Here is a 19,846-nt window from a genome sequence, read left to right as displayed (position 1 = left end):
TAAGAAAATATACTATGTACAAAATATACAAACTACAATGGAGGATGTAAAAACTGGATGAACGAAAGTTAATATACTGAAAATAAACAACAACACTAAATTATTTATATCTCTGACATAAAAACGCTAGAAAACTTGATATAAGAAATCTGAAACTAAATAACATGCACTAAATAGTAAAACTACTGATAATGCTTTAGAGTAATGGTGGGGGGAGCACCTCACTGCGGTGAAACAGATACTAAATATAATGAAAAATGTCATGTTCATCCTGGAAAAGTAAAAGAACATTTAAATATGAACTGTTAAAATGTCTGTAAAAAACTGTGTGCCCTGAAACTGGATAAACGTAACTTCTTGTACTAGTCTGCCAAGTAATTTATTGAAGAAGTTACATGACTCAGTCAATGAATCAGCCACAATATTAACGAAAGACAGCGTGATGCGGTCACGCCCATCTAAATCGTGCTTCACTGGCTAAAAATCAAAGCAGGAATCAATTATCAAAGATATTTTATAGCTTAAACAGTGCACGACTAAACTTATTAAAGAGCTATTCGAATCGTATACAAGTGAAAGAATAATTACAGGATAGGGAAAGGACATTGCTTAAACTTGACTGATGGGGCTAAGATGCAAGAGTGAAGTTGGAAGAGAAACTTAAGCAAATAACCTCTAGACTATTCAATAAGTTGCCCGGGGAACTGGAGAGGTGTGAACACTTGGAGTGATTCAGGAAGAAACCAAACGCTTATCCATCTGGAAAGGGCTATGACACTGATGGGGAAGTTTTTCAATAAAACTATAAACTAACTATGACCGTGAAAAAAGGGGGAGGGGCTCCCAATGAACCAAATGAGGGACGATAAGAGGGTTTCCATATATAAGCAAATAGATGGATTGTTGTAAAAGGAAATGCATGCGGTTATTTATTCCTGAAAGAGAAGGACTAATGATAATGACTATACTACAATGACTCTCGGCGATGTTTATGCAAAATCTCGGGTAAAAAATAAGCTAACTACATAGACACGAGGAATCTCAAGAAAAAAAAGTTTTTGACATTTTCGGTAGTGTTCACGAAAGAAAATGGAATAATGCACATATGGATACATTATTCGTGTACGTGCCCCACAAACATAAATCTCTATAAACCCTGGACGCTCTTGACTAATTATGAGTTGTATTTTTCATGATTAACACGTTCTAGGACTAACGTCAAGAATGAGAATGAACTCAGTATCCCCTTTGACGAATATCAAGCAACATCAGTCGAGAGCTCTTGTAGTGAAAGAGAGAGCTGCTGCTGATTTGAGATAGAAAAAAAATTAAAAGGAGAACCTTTATTCGTATTAAACTGTTCACAAGCGTTATCGGTGACTCAAAAATTTGTCCCTTATTTCTGAGTAACGTGACTCCGTCGTCTTATCGTCCCTAATGTCTCTATTAAGACGTGGTTTGTTTTTAACCATTTTGTAAATAAAAGGCTCGGCTTCTAATGTCATCCGAACTTACCACCTTCGACGTTGTTCTTTCCTAGAATGTTCATGTTCATCGTAAGGCTGTGATAATGTTATGAATAATGGCTTCAGTCAAAGTTGCAGTGCGTGTTCGACCGTTTAATCAAAGGTAAGACCAAGACCTTCGGAATATGTCACTAGTAGCTTCGTCATTGGGTCACAAGGTTGATCCTAGACTGGGCTGCCATGTTTAGGCCTACGTCGAAAGGACGTACCGCAGACTACATCAGGCCTAGACCACTTTCCGTAGCTTCTGGAATATGGGATAGGAGCGTTAATTGATAGTGTAAGCTTATCAACTAGGCCTAGGCCTATACCTAGAGCTTATACCTAAGGTTACGCTATGCTTAATGGGTATTCATAGGCTTTGCTAGGTTAGTTTGTAGACTTAATTCTGGCAGGCATATTAATTTTTCCTAATGTTTAGCGGCTAAGTTTGTAGACTTCCTTATTTGGTAGGCCTACAGGCTAGGCCTAGCCTAGGAATATGAGCAACACCTGCGCTGAGTTTTGGATGTACTCTTGTTTCCCATCCAGGCCAAGGCCTGCTGCTTAGCCTAACTTAACCTAGGCATAGGTTCTACCTAAATTACTGGGATAATGTTCGTTTCCGGTCCGAACATCCCTACTCGGTTTTTTATTATATCTTTCGAATCTTCGTAATAAAATGAAATAAATTATCTTTATACATAATTCTTGCAAACTAATATTTATCACAATAAAATATAAAATACATGTAAATGATTGAGGATTTTTTTCTAAGTTTCAATTTTGCGAAATACACTTAGGGACATTTGACCCCCCCAGGGGCTAGTACTAAACACAGTGAAATACATTTGATCCCCCAGGGGCTAGTACTAAACACAGCGAAACAGTGTAGATGAATCACTTTAGTGCTATATAGCCCTCATATGGAATTGGAGTTTGGACCGGAAACGAACTTTTACCAATTACTGAAGGTAAAGGGAAGGGTAAAACTAAGTCAACTACCATTCCTCTGTAGTTTGGATCTATAAGTCTGTTCAAAATGTGCGCTGCATTTATTACCAGCCCTTTATGAATGAACGTTAAGAAATAACTAATAGACGGTAAATATAATAAAAACAAATAAAAGCCATGAACGTAAAAACACAAGCAAAAGGTGGTGAATATTAAGGTCGCTGATTGGCGGGAACCAGGTCTTGGTATCAGTTTTACCAAGGGCAGGAGGCTATTTACATAGCCAAATTGTCTGGCAAGTGAGCCAGAAGGTATAGTTGGTTGGTGGGAAGGAAGAATGATAAAGTGATGTTCATATCAACCCCCAACCCCCCCATCAAATCTTGTCTTTTACCTGCTGAAATGAGGCTGAATGGGTATACAGTACAGTGTGCATTCAACCTTTGGGGGTAGGGTAAGCTTTATTAGCTAGTCAGATAATTTGTATTAATGTATGGTATGATACAAGGGCTGATAAGAAAAATGCAATTTGCTCGAGACAATTTAGTTATTTATGGTGCTTCACTATACTGCACTGTGACCAGAAATGATAAGTAAAAATCCACAGTTATGTATTTGAGCAAGACTTTAATTATCAAAATACAAAATGATTAAGATGGGAGCTTTTGACCATTTGCACGACAGTCCTCTTCAGCCAACTAAATAAAAATTTGTGTATTTCTTAAAAAGTTAATAATTGACAAATTTTTGTCACATTCTGGAATATCATTGAACAATCATTCAGATTTAATTATGAAATGGCTCTTGTAATTGAACAGTCATTCAGATTTAATTATGAAATGAGTGATTGAAGAAGGAAGAAAGGAGGAAGAATAAGAATCTTAACTGATGTTTCATTCGCACGTCTGCTAGGATTTGTGATTACAGGTGTTAGTAGGTGATGAACTTTGGATAGTGTCTGATGTTTCAGTGACATTCTTTCCGACTCTAGACTGGCGTATCAGCGGGAGAGATGAGGAAGACGTATCAGGGACCTGCGTCAGGCATTCCTTTAAATCTCAATTTGTATAAAGTGATATTTTTTCCTTCCAGGGATTATAGCTGTATTTTGAAGGTCGACTGTAATTCCTGCACAGCAGTGGCCGGTCAGGTGGTTAGTACCCATTCCCACCGCATGGGAGGCGGGTATCAGAACCATTCCGAATTCAGATTTTTTCTGTCACTGAGACTGTCAACACCTGCTGTCAGTCTCCTCCGCTACTTGGATTTCGGGAAATTGTTGTCACTTAAAGTATTTTGGTTGTTTTTGCTCCTTTAAAAATGGTTTGACTTGGCATTCCTTTTTGGACCTAGCTCCTATTTTGCTCTCACTTTTCTTATAATTAAGATGTCTTACAGCCATCAGGCTAGTACTTGTGAAATAGGTGAGGCTTTCGTTCTTGATAGTTCCTCACTCTTTATGTATGATATGTAAGGGTGTTCAATGATGATAATCGTCATGAATGTGATTGTCTGAGGGGTGAGTGGAAGAAATTATTGCAGCTTCCATATGCTTTCATTGAGTGTGATAGGCTTGAGACACCTGAAATCTTCCTCCTAGAGTGCATCCCCAGATGGACAGTCAGGTTGTTCTTCTCCTTTTAGTAACCCTGTAGCAAATTATTACTAACCCTGTAGTTTGTTAATCCAGAAGGTGGTTTTTGGCTCGTAGAGTCAATGCTGTGGGATCCAAAATCTTGAAACTAAAGTGAATGCACCAAACGTATAGTGTTAGTGCTAGTGCCTCTAGTTCTGTGGAGGGGCGTACTAGATCGCCCTATAATGCCTCTAGGCCTGACCTCTGCCTAACTCCCAGGACCAGGAGGGGTACTTTCGAAAGCCGCATGAGGGTTACGGGGCTTCAAATCGAAGGTGGTTCGGCAGGTCCTGATGACGCTACCAGGCCGCCAGGGATCGTGCTCAGGCACGCATCCTGAAGGATTGCTTTCGTCCTTTCACGTCCCCTCCGGGCACGGGTTGGAGCTCGTTGAATCCTCGCCTCTTAAGAGAAGCTTAGAGGGAGACGCTCACGCCCTCTCCTCTCGGACGTTTGTACTTCTTCCCGAAAGTTGCGTGGAAGATTCCTGCAGTAGCGAGAATAAAGTGTTTTTCGAATGATAAATATACGGATGACCCCCTGTCGCGTTAAGGCAAGGGCTAGAGCTTTTCCCCTGTGGAAGGGGGAAGTATATCGCCCTTTCCTTTTTTCCAGTTCAGCCCTTTCCCGAGAGAGTGGCTTTCCAACGCCGTAAGATTTTGTTGGGTTTGCAACAACAGCTGATGCTCTCAAACAGAACCCTTGGTTTTGGAATCTGCCTGTTAAGAGGTACAGACTTTCACCTTGGTCCGCTTCGGAACGATCTAGAGCGTTGTTTCCGAGAGAGTGCTTAGTGGCTTCCTAATTCGCCTTCCCTAGTTGAGGTGTTGGCCTTTTCTCATTTCTGCCAGGCGCTGCCTTGCTCCTCTTTCTCAAATTCACGCCTCACCTTTTTGCCGGGCGCGCCTAGCCATGACAAATCAACCACGCTAAGACTCCTCTTCAGTACTCTGCCACGGAGCCTCGCACGCCACGCCATGACGCTTTTCACCGCTGCCGTGATAGCTTCAAGTCCCAGTTGACACCGCCCAGTTGTTCTTCATGTCGCACAACTACCCGCCTCAACATTTGATGTCCTTCTTATTTTAGCCAGTACTTGCTTCGAGGCAGTACATATACCTAATTGGAACGTCATACAGAAGATTAGCATGGCCTTGCGCAAGGATGACACGCTAATCGTGGAAGGTTCACATTTTTTATGTTTACTATGCCTCATTTCCAGTTGAGACTTCTTCGTTCTCTTGGAGTTCCCGCCACGTGGATCGGCGAATCGAACTACTTTCACCACTCACTCAAGACTCCACCAGTCGGAAGAACATCCTCTTTCGTCACAGCCTTTGTATGAAGAGAAACTTTTTCATGTCTTCTTCCTCTGATTATCAGATTCGGCTTTTTTCTTAGGCGATCTGTTTCCGGAGACTTTTCAACCTCATCTCTCCACCTTCGCAGTTGTCTTTGTCTTAAGGGGAGCGTTTGACGAAAAATCGGAAATCAAATTTTCTGGGATATTTTTATATGGCATCATACATATCCTGACTATCTTCAGAAAGTTTTATTTAAAAGTTCGCCACAAAGTTAGAGTTATAAACAAAACAGCAACGCATCATAGTCAAATTACATTTTTCATATAATGTAATGATATTGTCAGTATATCCTGGTGGTAATCGACTTTAGCTATGAAATCACTTCTAATGCGATCCAGGCAACCCTGTGGACATAGTTCCTCAGTTTAAAAGACAGAAATGCCGCAGGGCAGTCAGTGGCAGTCAGTCAGTAGCAGCTCAGAGCTGACTAAGTAAACGGCGACCGCGCCAACTCAGCCGCAGGTTGCTTGACACTTGTTCATTTAGGGAAGTTATATTACTTTGCAGGTCTATTTTTGACTGCTTTTTCATTATGTTCATAAAACATAAACTGTGTAAGGCAGAAAATAAATACAGAGAAGCAAAATATCGTTTTTCTCAAAACCAGTTATCGCCGTCATTCAAACTGCATCTCCTTCATAACGCTTGCACCGATCTCAATGTACAAAAAGTAAACGAAAGCAAATGTTTGCCTCAATTAAAGGGGCCTTCCATGGAAGCAACATGAGACCCGCTTCACGAGAAAGAGTTTTTCCAAGGAATGTCACTTCCAAGAGAGTCAGCAAGTGACTCCTTTTCATCTCCAGACCTTGCAACCAGGCTTCATTTTGCACACAAGCCTGGAAAGAGCAGGGCAGACGTTTGGTCCTGAAAACTACTGTTGGGGAGAGGTTACTTGATTCCCTTCTGTCTCTTTTTGTTTCTCTTTTGTTTTTGTTTCCCTAAGGAGACCCTTCCTGTCAAACAGAGTGAATTTCTGCTCAACAGATGTTCGAGCAGGAGAGCAGTGGAACAGATATTGGACGGTGTTCCCGGATTTTACTACAGATTGTCCCTAGTCCAAACTTTCAGTAGGCTGAGACCGACTTGGACGTCAACAGGCCGAACAACTTGGTCCGGAAGGAAAAGTTCAGATGGAGACCCCCAGTCAATATTTCCAGTGAGCCAGCCTTCATCCCGGGGATTGATGGTATGAGCCTGGATCTCCAAGATACTTATCTTCACGCCCAATTCATCCAATGCTCGGTGACCATCTCAGGTTGTCTTGGGGGACTAGACTCCCAGTTCAGCCTCTGCTTTGGACTCTGCACAACGGCCATACCATTCCTGAAAACACCTGTCCCCGCCCGATCAGCTTCTTCCAGAGGCAACGTTGGGTCTGGTCAGAACTTGATGGTTGACCGCCAGGGAACACCAGATGCTAATCTGGCGCCACATTTGCCCGAGGGTGTTTACACGCCTCATGAAAAACGCAGCGATCAGTTGCATTCTGTCGCACGCCAGTTCTCACTTACTTGGACGACTGGTTGATTCGAGCGTCGTCCTGGAAGGATCTGGAGGACCTCAGTTGACCCCAGGATGCAACACTCGTGAAGTCCCTGGGACTTCTGGTCTGTGGAGGTCGCAGCTGATCCCCTCACTGTCCATTGGGAAGGGAATTCAGATCTTCTTCTGTGGATCTTATAGCCGCCTCCTCCCAAGAACGGCAACTTCTATACGAAAAAGTCGGTGGGGCTTTCTTGGAAAAGGAAACATGCTAGGTGAAGGAAGGAATGAGTCTGCTGGGGCTCATTTCTCGCTGGAGAAGTTTGTTTTCTGGGAGTCTGCATCCTATTCTTCAGTTCTTTTGTTGGAGAACTGACAGCAAGGAAGACTTGAAAGAGGATTGAGAATTTTCCTTGCATAAAGAGGATCTGTGGTGGTGGCTCGATCCAACGAAATTGCAAGAAAGGATCTCCCTGCGGCTTGAACCCAACCTAGTGCTGTTTCTCCTGACGGGTCCTTCAACAGGTTTGGGGGCAACACTCAGAGGGAGAGAAAGTGTTAGAACCTGAGAGAGGAACAGGTGTCCTTTGGCATCGACTTTCAAAGATTTGGGCTATCTTTTAGCTCGCCCAACCAGGGAAAGTTTGCAATCGTAGTTCTAGCAACTCGGACAATACTTGTTCCCTGTTCAGCCTTGCAAGAGAGATTATTTCAGGTCCCATGATCAGCAATATTTCGATTCTCAGGATGTTTTGTTGCAGAGGATCCTCCTCTCTCTTCCCGAGAGAGCTGCTCTGTTTGCCATCAACTCCTGGACAAAGGAATGACACCTTCATCAGGAGGTTTGCCAAGATTTTTGCAAAACCTGGGGTCGCCATCTTGTGATATTTCCACGACTCAAGAACAGCCAGGCTCTTCCTCTGTAAAGCCCATCTGTACTGACCCTGGGGCAGTTGCGATAGTTGCTTCTTCCTCGGGGATTGGTCGGAACAGATGTTTACGTCCTTTTCCCGCTCTAAAATTCTGGGAGAAGACACGTTCATGCGTTCCACAAGGGACGAGATGACTCGATCCCCATGGTTGCCCTTCGAGCCACTGGGCTTGAGTTTCTCTGGCTGGTAGACGCCCGAGACCCTTCCTATGAGAGAAGACCTGCTCATACAAACCCACTTCACGAGATATCTTGGCCTCCCCCTGAACCTGACTGCTTTCAGACTATCGAAACTTGGTCAGAGCCAAGGGGTTTTTCTGGCCAGGCACGGGCCATCGCAGAGCCAGAAGTTCTTCATCCAAGGATATATCTAGCGAAGTGAGCAACCTTCAAAGGTTGTGTCAGACTAGTCCCCGGCTTTTCCTCTCCTCTATCACTGTGAGCCAGATGGGTTGTGGATTTTCTCCCTAAGAGAAAAAACCGATATAGCAGTTCCAGACTCATCAAGTGTTATCGGAGCAATCGATTGTGGCCTCAGACACAGAGGGACAGATTTGTCGACAATAAGGACCTCCACGATCTTGATGAGTTTTTCCAAGACGTCCCCCATCCTCAGCATTCCTGCTTGAACCTGACGTAATGCTCAAGTTTTTTGATGTTTAGTCTTTGAGTCCTCCACTCTGCATCTCTTAAGGATGTTACTGAAAACGGCATTCCCCTGAAGAGAGTGAGCGAAGTTCAGGCATCTCATGTGGGCTTTCAAGGAACACAATGCTGTCTATTCTTTAAGCCCTAAGTTCTGGCTAAGAATGATAGGTCTTCTAACCCTTGGCCTAGACACTTTGAAAGGAAGGTTTGGCAGACCTTATTGGACAGGAACCTGAGGGAGTTCTATGTCCAGTTAGATCTCAAGTACTAGGATAAAAGAACACAGGACACCGTGGTCCATTGTTGTTTTATGGTGTTCTGTGAGGCAACCAGTTAAAGTTTATGCTCGAAGAATGCACTGGCATTCCTTCATTAGGACGCCATTAAGGACGAAAGACACTCTAGTTGTGACTTGGTCAACTTCGTTGTTGAGAGTTAACGAGTTCACGAGGTGAGGGCAGCTTGCTACCCATGTGGCGTTCAAGAAAAATATGGTACCAGTGACATTTTTAGGTGCCATTTTGGCGAAGTCACCCCAGTGTTTGCCTCACACTCTTGGCAAGATGTTTAGGTAGCATATTTAAAATTGCTTTTCGCTGGGGACATTGCTGCTTCAGCAACCTTGGGGACAAGGGGTAACTCTGATCCTATCCCTTTTAATTGTGTTTTGTGGTTGTTGGGTCGACTACTGAGGCAGTCTTCCCAGGAGTCACAAACTAATGCTTTAGGTGTTGGTTAGGGGTGGTTAGTAATGCTCTTTGTCCTTTGTATGGGCATGATGGAAGTCACATTGTGGTCACGCCCTGTTGACAGATCATCTAGTCTCCAGCTGATAGGGCACTACCACTGGGGTTCCTAGTAAAGCAGAAGGCAGACTAGAGTGACAGTAACCACTCAGTCAGCCAGCTATCAGATATGAACCAAATAATTTTACCAATAATTGGTTTTTTCCCATTCTTTGGCTGCTCCCTACCTCCAAAGGTGGTAGCCAGTTATATATAGCTCCAGGTCTGGTAGGTAAGTCTCATGAACAAAATGATATTTTAATGATAAAATAAAAGTTTGTTCAGCATCCTGGCAGATATATATATTTATATTGCCCTCCCTCCTCCCTCAGAGACAGTGCGTTAGTCTGCCCTGAATAGAAATGGAATGGTTCTGGTGATACCATTAGCCCCAGGCGTTTAGTATGGATTAACCACCTGACCGGTCTTCTCTCCGCCCAGAAATTCCCCTCGGAGAACCAGGAATGGGAACAAACTTTATTTTATCATTAAAATATCATTTTATGGAATGACAGACTGTATGATTGTCTTCTTGAGTAAAGGCTTTATTGCCATCTAATGTACTGGCAGTTCCAGAGATGGCGGATGCACTTATGGCAATCTGGTTTTACAGTGCTTGTCTATACCACTGGATTAACTGGACGATCTCCTGTTAGCGGTGCCAATCTTCGCTTAATGGCGCCGATCTTTGCTTAGCAGTGGCACCGATTTCTGCTTACGCGGACGGAGCTCGTCGGTTAACAGCGCCGAGCGAGTTATTAGTTATCCCCAAGTTAGTGGCAAAGCCAGGGAACAGAAAACAGGCTGTAAATATTTATATTTATGATTAAATATCCATGATGTAAACATTCTCCCAACATGTTTGAATGGTGCTGTTTTTACAAAAGTCCCACCCGCTTTTTTTGGGCTTGATCTGAACTAAATTACAGAGCTTTATTTTTTAGAATATACCCTGGACTCAGTACTTTGATTATTATCTTATTGAATTATCATTGAAGGTTCTGTAACACTTCACGGACTTTCCTTTGTTTTTAACCACACAAGAGGTTAAAAACAACAGCTCAGTTATGCTGTAACAAAAGGTGGTGTTTAAGTAGCCTACACATACAAAAATTCAATAAAATAAAAATTTCACTAAGGACAATAGCCACAGTATTTAGTGATTTAGGGTATATTCTATTTTGATTTATTTTATTTTGGGGAGACAGGTATGGTGAGTGACATAAGACTACTAGAGCATAAAAAATTGGTTAGGGGGGACCGCACTCAAAACAGCACCATTGCTAAACAGTATTGGGAGAATGATCACGTCATAGATTGGGAGGGAGCTAAAACTATATACAGTACAGAAGTAGTTAAGCAGGTCATAGAAGAGTAGTGGAGGGTGCTTTGATAAATATTTGCAATATACATTAGGTGGCATTAAAGCCTTTACTCTGGAAGACAGGCACACAGACTGGCTAGTGTGTCATTCCATAAATTTAGATTTAAAGCAGCTTTTTGAGGCCCCTGATACTGTGTGTCTTCCTCATCTCTCCCTGCACAGGTTGTCGAAGAGGCAGTGGTTGTTCATCGCCTACTAATCACCTGGTTACCACTAATGAGCAGTGTATGAACGAGCAGCAGCAGTTAAGATCACAATGTCTGGCACTCAGATACGGGGAAATGGCCATTACATGACTGCCACTTCATAATTAAAATGAGAGATTGTTCGATGGTTTTCCAGACTGTTACAAAAATTCGTCAATTGTTATCTGTTTAAGAAAACATGTAGTGTTTTTATTCAGTCAGCTGAAGAGAATTTTCATGCAAACGGTCAAAAGCGAGCATTTTGATACTTTATTTTGTCAATTGTATACATAACTAAAATTAGTTATTTGCCTAGATTAAATTTAATAACACCAAAGGACATAATGAAACAGTTTCTCACTGTGGTCGCCACATAATCCTTAGATATTGGTGTAGGAGAAATATGAGCCACATAATTCTTAGATATAGGCGTAGGGGAAATATGAATGAGCTATATGCTCCCTCATACCCTAACTGTAAAAATTTGCATAGAATGCAAGGTAAGCAGAAAAATATATGTCTGGCCAGAAATTGGTGTATGATGCTGCTCCCAGAGTTGTATTTAGTATTTACAGATTTTGTTTAATTTACATCATTGATGGAAACTTTAAACAGAGAATTTTTTCTTATATACACATTCTTCTATATATTTTGGTCATCTCAAGCTTATCCGTACTAACAGATCCTGTGGTGGCCTACCCCAAACCTTAGCTTAACCTTGCAGTTTTAAACATCTAACTTCCCTGGTAGTTATATATATAGCTTAAGTCCCTGACGTCACGGCAGAATTTCAAAAACTCGCGGCAATCACCGATCGGTAGTCAGGTGAACCACCTGTGCGCCCTCTACCCAAGGTACCTGGAACCATTGCAACTATTCCTCAGATCTTCCCTGCCGCTGTGTCGGTAACATTGATGAATTTCGCTTTGAGCCTGTGTTTTTCAGTAACTTATTTTGGTGAAGTACACTTTGCTTGGCGCTTGTTTGCTTGGATTTTCTTATAACATATCTGACTTCATTGAGTGTGAAAATGTGTGTGGGGATGCAAGGGCTTGCTAAAGTCTCCTTGGATCCCCACTCAGTATGTCTGAAGAACGGAATGGAAGACCGGCTCAGAAGAGCCAAGAGTACTGTGTCTCACTCTTCTTGATATAACCAGGGAATAGTTAATTCTTTCCTTGCTAACTATCCTATTGATCCTTCTCCGTAGTGGTAGTCTCTGAACCCCTACTGAAACAGGTAAGGACCCAACACTTAATGATTTGTTGGCTGCCATTCAGACCCTGGCCCAACAGGTAAAATCCCTCTCAGAAGACAGGATAATATGTGATCGACAATAAGAGATCTAAAAAATACAAGTGTTAATATGTTGTTAGTGCAAGTGCAGTGAGGAAAGAACGCCAGGTCCTGTTGTGCTCCTAGTCCTAGACTCTTCCAAGCTCACCAACCCCTGTGAGAAGGAAAGTGACAGACGCAAGGGAGGCAAGAGGCTTTAGCTACCGAAAGTCGTCCCCTCGAGCGTACCTTGTTGACATTTCCCAGACGCCACCACCACCATAGGAAAGGGTGTTAAAGTATTTTTCGTCCACCAGTTGCTGCACGTCAACCGGAGGAAGCTTTTGACCCATGCACACAGGCGGCCAGTTCTTAACTCTAGGTTTAAGCGACAACCGCTAGAAGTTGGGACGCCAGGACGCCAGGAGTGAAGTCAGGGCGCCGAGAAGCTCGACGCCAGGCATCGAGCCGGAAGTTGGACGCCAGGACGCTGGCGCCGGGCTGGACGCCAGGACGTCAGGCGTCGAGCTGGACGCCAGGGGCCGAGAGGCTGGACGCCAGGGCGCTGGAAGCTGGACGCCAGGATATCAGGAGCTGGACGCCAACACGCCAGGCGTCGAGAGAGCTGACGCCAGGACGTCAAGATCGAGAAGCTGACCCAGGATGTCAAGCGCCATGAGGCTGATCGCCAGGACGCCGAAGAAGAGAAGCTGGATCCCGTCTCCGAGACATTGAGCCAGGCCAGACAATTGACGCCAGGACGCCAGGGCATCAGACGCCAGGCCATGGACGCCAAGACATTTTTTCAGAAAATGGACGCCAACACGCCAGGCGCCAAGAGACTGATGCCAGGACGCCAGGCGCCAAGATGATATTTTGAAAGACGCCGCCACTTTCCGATACTTCGAAAATCGGAAGAAGAGAATGATAATAGCCTGCATTCTCCTGAATCCTATTGTAGAATTTATTGACGAAGACAATATAAAAGGCCATCAGCTTTTATCAGATTTGAAAAGACTTATGAAGATATTTTCAGAAATTTTTTCCAGAGAAATTTATCCTGACTGCTCTCGCTCCCTCGCCTTCAGAATTTACTCTTGTGAAGAGGTCTAAGAGGGCAGCATTTACGAAGAATGGATACTTTTGAAGGAGAAACAATGAAAGACAGCCTTTGTTTTCCTCCAACTCAAAACTAGCTCAAGGTTCAGTGTTTATATCTGAATGCTCGGCCTAAATACCTGCTCCTTCCCAGGAAGGAAGATGGATTCAACACCACTGGGAACTCATATATCTGATGTCGATGGATAAAGGACTCGGAGATAGTTTTAACGAATCAACTGCATCTTTCTCAGCGGGGGAATCCTGGAAGAAAAGAGCCCATCTTTGCTCTTTCCTGGCTAATGGGGTCACGTCCAATCAAAATCAGAACTGATTTATACCTCTTTTCCCTCCTCACCCTCTCTCAAGATTTGCAAAGAGGCCTTTCATCCTTGGCCCAGGAAAACCACGTAAGATTTAAGATCTAAACAGCAAGAAAAGTCCACCAACAACTTTCATCGCTAAAAGAGTAAGGCTGAGGTTCCTGTGTTTCAGGTATTTCAGCTCTTTCGTGGTCGGCCTGATAGAGGTTCCTCTAGGGCGGGTAGATGAATGAAACAAGAAGAGGCTCTACACAGGAAAGAAAGAGGACCTGCCTTTCTTCTCCTGCAGACTACGGTAGGAGCTAGACTGTCCAGCCTGAGGAGGCCCCCTATAGTAACAAGACAATTAGGATTTTCTGCCAAATGCAACAACAGAACAAAGGCAAAGGCTTTATAGCAACAAGTGTCTATGATGTTGCAAAAAGGAGACCAGACAGAGAGTTCAAGATCCGAATTCCCAGGATTCTACATTCGTTATTCCTGATCCCCAAATGCTTGGGGGGGTTAGAGACCGTGTACTAGACGGTTTGCACTCAACTTTTTCTGTGCATAAACAAAGGTCGCTATGGAAACTACAAAATCGGTTCTTAGTAGCTGTTGGACAGCATGACTGGATGGCCTCACTGACCTCCAGGATGCGGGTATTTTTACATCCCCATGCACCCGAACTCCAAGAATTTTCTGAAGTTCGTCCACGGGAAAGGTTTTCCAGTTTCGGGTCTCTTGTTTCAGCCTAAACAGACGGGGATGACGCTCTGGCTCTGGAGTCGAGACCTCTCAAGAACAAATTACCCAATATTGAGGACGTCATGATAAAACTTCATAGACTCCAGGTTGTAGCCACAGGAGCAGCCCGGGAGCTCTTTCCTTCCAGCCCCAAGGGTAGCTCTCCCACTAAGAACAAACGTAGACAGTCCTGTTCAGTCAGGATACCAGGCTGCAAGAGCGTGGCGGACTCTGTGTTGCCTTCAACATCCTCCTCTTCCTCCTTAGGGGATTGGTACTCGTCTGTTGAACCTCTCCACGATCCATTATTACATGAGGGGGGAGGAAATAATTGTCGTAGCTGAGGCTTCCCAACCTGTCCCCAACAGCAGGAAGCCCCGCATATAGCTTTACTACAAAATATGCAGACTTTGTCTTCCCTGGTACAAGCGTGACAACCAGGCAAAGAGAAGAATGATAATGGGCGTCCAACTAAAGCTTCTAGACATCCAGAAGTTTAAGACGCTGAAGCGTAGTGAATGAAACTCTAGACGCTGGATGCAGGGCGTCAGCATCTAGGAGTGAAATACCATGACGACAAGCGTCAATGAACCCAAGGCGTCAGCGTCGGCATTGGACGCCAGGACGCCAGGCTTCAAGATATTGGAAGCCAAAGGAGGTAGCTCAGGTTAAGCTCCAGGGCGCCTAACAAAGATTTTCAGCTGGCATCATGTAGCAGGTTTTTCTTCACTCGAGAAAAACAAATCTCCTTGTACTCAAAACGACTGGCCTCAGAGTCTACTGATAAACTAGGAAGGGAAAATCACTGATAAACAGATAGAAATCCCATCCCAAAAGTTTCTTTATACCTAGGATGAAGATTCAGAGTCAGGATTTTGGGCTTTTCAGCCTATTATAAGGACAGGACAAGCCTTAAGAAAATTTCAGGACTTTATAAAGAGACAGACATGCTCGGTGAAGGAATGGATGAGTCTGCTGGGGACCCTTCTCGCTGGAACGGTTTGTCCTTTGGGAGGTTAATTTATGCCCACGTTACAGTTTCATCTAAATCAGAACTGGGACAAAGAAATAGAACTGGAGACCAATTGCATCCCCATTTTCGGAACCAATAAGGCCGCATTTAGAGTGGTGGAACGACCCACAAGCCCAGGAGGTCCCTTCTCTATATTAGAGGCAGACCCAGGGTTGTTATCAACCATGGCGGACTCAGTAGGGGGGAGCAACACTAGGGAAATAACAAGTCTTGGCCCTGGACCAGAGAGCAGGAGAAATAAACATCAATTAGAAGGAACTAACTGCAATCCTTCTAGCTCTGTGGGAGTTTGAACACAGTGGGGAACATAAAAGAGGCAGGTCAACACCGACAACACGGCAGCGTTGGCTACATCAGCAAACAAGGGGCACTCACTCCAGGTCTCTATCTTAGACAACAAGAGAACCTTCTTTGGGCAAAGGAGAAGAATGTCAAACTAGTAACCCGCTTTATCCAAGGGGGAGAAAATGGACATTCTGAGCAGGAAATCAAGTCCCTCTCAAAATGGAATCAGGACGTATGCAAAGTAGCATCAGGACTTTGGGGACGTCCCTGCAGATCTCTTTGCCACAGCAAAATGAAGAGGTTGGAAACTTACTGCTCTCAGTACCAGATCCCGGGCTATATACATAGACGCTTCCTGGTGGACTGGTCCAACTTGGACGTGGTATGCATTTCCCTATTTCAAAGATGTACACCGAGGTACTGCAAAAAATTTGTCACACACGAGGGTACAAGATTGACTATTGTAGCCCTTACTTTTCGATAAAAGATTTTTTCCAGAGGTTCTGAATGGATAGTGGACATCCCAAGGAGCCTACCTCAGAGAGTAGGTCTACTCAAACAACCTCACTGGAAAGATATCACCAAAACCCAAGTGCTATAAGTAACTGCCTTTGGACTATCAAAAACTTACAAGAGCCAGTTTTCGAAAGAGGTGCTGGTGCTATAGAAATAAGAGGTTATCCACCATTAGGGTATACAAATCCAAGTGGGAGGTATTTAGAGGATGGTACAAGGAGCAACCATGTATCCCTCTTCCAGTGCCTCTGTAACTCAAATTGTGGACTATCCTTCTTACAGCATCGGAAGAGAAGCGTGGTTTTGGGGTTCCTATTAAGAGAGTTATAGGAGATGATGGCAGCAGTTTTTAGACCTCAAAACTTTAAAACTAAAACAATAAGAATTCCTAGACCTACTCAGATTAGTCAAAACTGCTAAGTGAGAATATAGATTTATAAAGCATGAAATCTAGACCTGTCCTGAGGTTCCTACAATGGGGAGTACTCATCACATCCCTACAGAGAACATTTTTGGTGAGGACCATAACAGGGAAAAAACTCTTTTCTTGGTCAGTTCTAAGGCTCTACCTTAAAAAGGTTAGGACAACATGCACTCAGAAGGAGATTCATGGACTTTAGACAAGTCACAAGGCAATCTGCTAGACTGAATGCTAGGATTTATTTATCAAAAATGAATACTCATCACAACCCTGAGACAGAACGCTCAAGATTCCTGAAAGTAAACGGACATTACAGAGGTCAGAGAGAAAGTCCATTCCAGGTAAGGGCTCTTAAAGCAGAACAGGTACCCTGGACAGGTACAAAGGACGACCCTTACTGGAGAATTCAGTTAGGGCTTTGCCTCTCAGTCCTAAAAGCAAGTCAAGACAGGTGTCGAAGAATGCCTGTCTTTTTTATCAGGCAGATTCAGTAAAAAGAAGCTCATAAGGAAAGGTAAACCAAGTTTTTCATAAGATTCTGAATTTTTAAAGTTGTTTGTGCCCAGGCAGTCTTCATAATCATTAGGACTAAACAGAACAGTGAGGCCAGAGTATCTGACACGCACCTTCTGGAGGTCAAGTCAGTAGAGGTTCTCACTGCCCAAAATGAGTCCTAGAGATTTTCCAGCCCCTGGGTGGACACACTGGATCTCTTATAGCATCTACATAATGGGAGGGAGTAAGTCAAACTCTAATCAATCCTATAAAATAATAATTTTTCTTGCTTTGGAATGGTTGAATTTTTTATGGTTGTTTGTGAAGATTGACGCAGTCTTCCCCAATCATTGGTTTGAAAGTTCCTTGGAAGCACCCTGAACTAGGGTATTGAGAGAGGAGTGTCTAGTCACATTGAGGTTGGTACACCGGGTTGGACAGCTCCCTAGAGATCTTCAGCCCCTGGGTGGATCGCTGGACCTCTTCATGAATATGCAAGACATATGAGGGCGAGTTTTGGGTCAGCTTCCTTTAATCCAATTTCAAAAACAATACTTTGTTCTTACCTTGGAATGGTTGAAATTTTATAGTTGTTTGAAGATTTGCGTAGTCTTCCATAATCAATTTTAGTCAGATGATCATTTTGTTCCTTTGCAGCGCCTTGAACAAGGGTATTGAGATAGGTTAGTGTTATAGAGGTTTGGCACGGTTGACAGCTCCCTAGAGATTTTTTCAGCACCCTGGGTGGATCGCTGGACCTCTTAAGGAAAGCAGAGACAAAATGAGGTTCATTGAAGTCAGCTTCCTTAACAGGTAAGGAAAACCTAGGAGTTGTTTTGTAACTTTAATATAATTCCAACGATGTTGGCTGTCTCTGACCCTCCACCAAAGGTGTGTCAATCAGCTATATATATAACTACCAGGAAGTTAGATGTTTAAAAATGTTATTTTCATAATAAATAAATTTTGAAACATACTTACCTAGTGTTTATATAATTATATTCCCACCCTCCTCCCTCTAGAAGACTAGGGGTATGGCATCTGGAGGAATAGTTGGAATGGTTCCAGGTACCTGGGTAGAGGCGCAGGTGGTTCACCTGACTACTGATCGGGCGATTGCCGCTGAAGTTTTTGAAATTCTGCCGTGACGCTAGGGACTTAAGTTATATATATAACTACTAGGTAAGTATGTTCAAAAATTTATTTTATTATGAAAATAACATTTTACTTTGCATACCACATGCATACAGTTATAAAGAAAAAATATAAACTAATAGAAATACACTGTATTTTATAAGCTTATAATATTGTATGTGTATGAAAGTTTGAAGAATAGGGGTAATCAATGGCAAGAGGTTTCATAGCTTAGGCTATTTCAAATAGAGTTGGAGAAGTGTCATATTTGAATACAGACATCAACCTGCTTATGAACATTTGACTTACTAACATTCAGGGATACAAACAAACAGGATCCAAATTAAAACTGTGTTCAGAGTTATCCCCTTTGTCACCTGTAAGTTCATATTTTGTTTTGCTCTCCTATTCTGTAAATACAGTACTGTATGTACAGTGTACTATGTTTTAGGATGAAAAAAACATACAGTATTGTATTGATTGTAATACTGTACTTGAATAGGCATGAAGAGTACAGTTATCAACTCGTTTGTAAGTAGGGTGGTGTCTGTATTTGAATGCAAATCTGTTATATTGGCCTCTTTTTATTATTTATAAAGGAATAGAAATAATCATTAGCAAGCAATTCAGTCTCATTCATGTCCCATAAATAGAAGGATGTATGGAAGAAGAGTAACCTAGTATACTGTATACAACTCAGCCCATAGTAGTTTCTCTTCAAAATGGAAAGGAAGTTGCTGAATTGGGACAATTAAATTAAGTTTTTCACAGCACCATTGTAATACTCTGATTTGTGAAATGATTTTCCTAATTTGTCATTTTCTCCTCTGACTCATGTGATCCACAGTTGATATGGACCCTTGATCTCTGTTGAAGACAAAGATGGCATTTTGGAGATAAGTTGGAGCATGATAATTGCTCAGTTACTTCAAGGTTTTGCACTCTGGTACAGTACAGTATATGTACAGTATTACTTTACTGTACATTGTTAATTAAACTGAATTGTAACTGCATACTGTAGTGAAGTTTCTTTTTTTTTTTTTTTATACATTGATAAGGAAATTGTAGTCAAACATAGACACACTGTATTCAGTGTTGTAGTTATAAGAACCAACATTGTGACTGAGGAAATGTGAATATTCAGTTCAACCAGTGTAACTAATACATATTTCTTTCTTCTCAATCTCTCGTAGTCTTGCTATGTAGAAAGTCTTGGTGAAGAGCTTAATTGTGTTGATGATAACCTTGGCTGTCTCATAGAAAATCCTTTCCCAATAAGATTTCTTTTGATAATGTCTGTATATAAGGGCTGATCTAATGCAGTTTTTATGGAACCATCCAAAATGATACTATCCTGGCAGTTTGTCTCAGTATTAAATGACCATTAGAATGTCTATCAGTAGTAACAAAAGATTCAGATACCACTCCTTTTGCAGCCGCAGGAGAGCCACTAGATTCTTGCTCGTGTTCATTGATTTTATCTAAAACTAGTCTTCTTAGTGAAAAGGAGAGAAAGGCTTACATCACAAGACAACTTAGACAGCAGATGATCTCAGCTGCCCGCTTGTTTCTGGAAAGGTGGAGGAGTAATTTGTTGTGTTTAAAAGTTTTGCTGATGCTAACGCCGTTCATAATGGCACGCCCTACCAACTTCGCAGGCCTT

The 19,846-nt window shown here is 42.7% G+C and overlaps 1 protein-coding gene and 1 non-coding gene across 2 annotated transcripts in view; both read left to right on the top strand.

The window, feature by feature from the left end:
* Window positions 1-1,270: 1,270 nt before the first annotated feature.
* Window positions 1,271-19,846, top strand: part of LOC136835961 (kinesin-like protein Klp98A) — a 130,418-nt gene continuing 111,842 nt past the window's right edge. Inside the window, 1 exon segment of the mRNA XM_067099864.1 lies at window positions 1,271-1,629. Coding sequence (XP_066955965.1) covers window positions 1,583-1,629 — 47 coding nt within the window. The 5' untranslated portion in view covers window positions 1,271-1,582.
* LOC136835993 (U6 spliceosomal RNA) lies at window positions 5,188-5,294 on the top strand. The gene has a single exon (XR_010852330.1). It is a non-coding gene; the product is annotated as a U6 spliceosomal RNA (small nuclear RNA).

The sequence above is a fragment of the Macrobrachium rosenbergii genome, chromosome 55, assembly GCF_040412425.1.
Source record: "Macrobrachium rosenbergii isolate ZJJX-2024 chromosome 55, ASM4041242v1, whole genome shotgun sequence".
Lineage (NCBI taxonomy): Eukaryota > Metazoa > Arthropoda > Malacostraca > Decapoda > Palaemonidae > Macrobrachium > Macrobrachium rosenbergii.
Note: the sequence above shows the minus strand (reverse complement) of the source record. Positions and strands in the feature narration are given on the sequence as shown.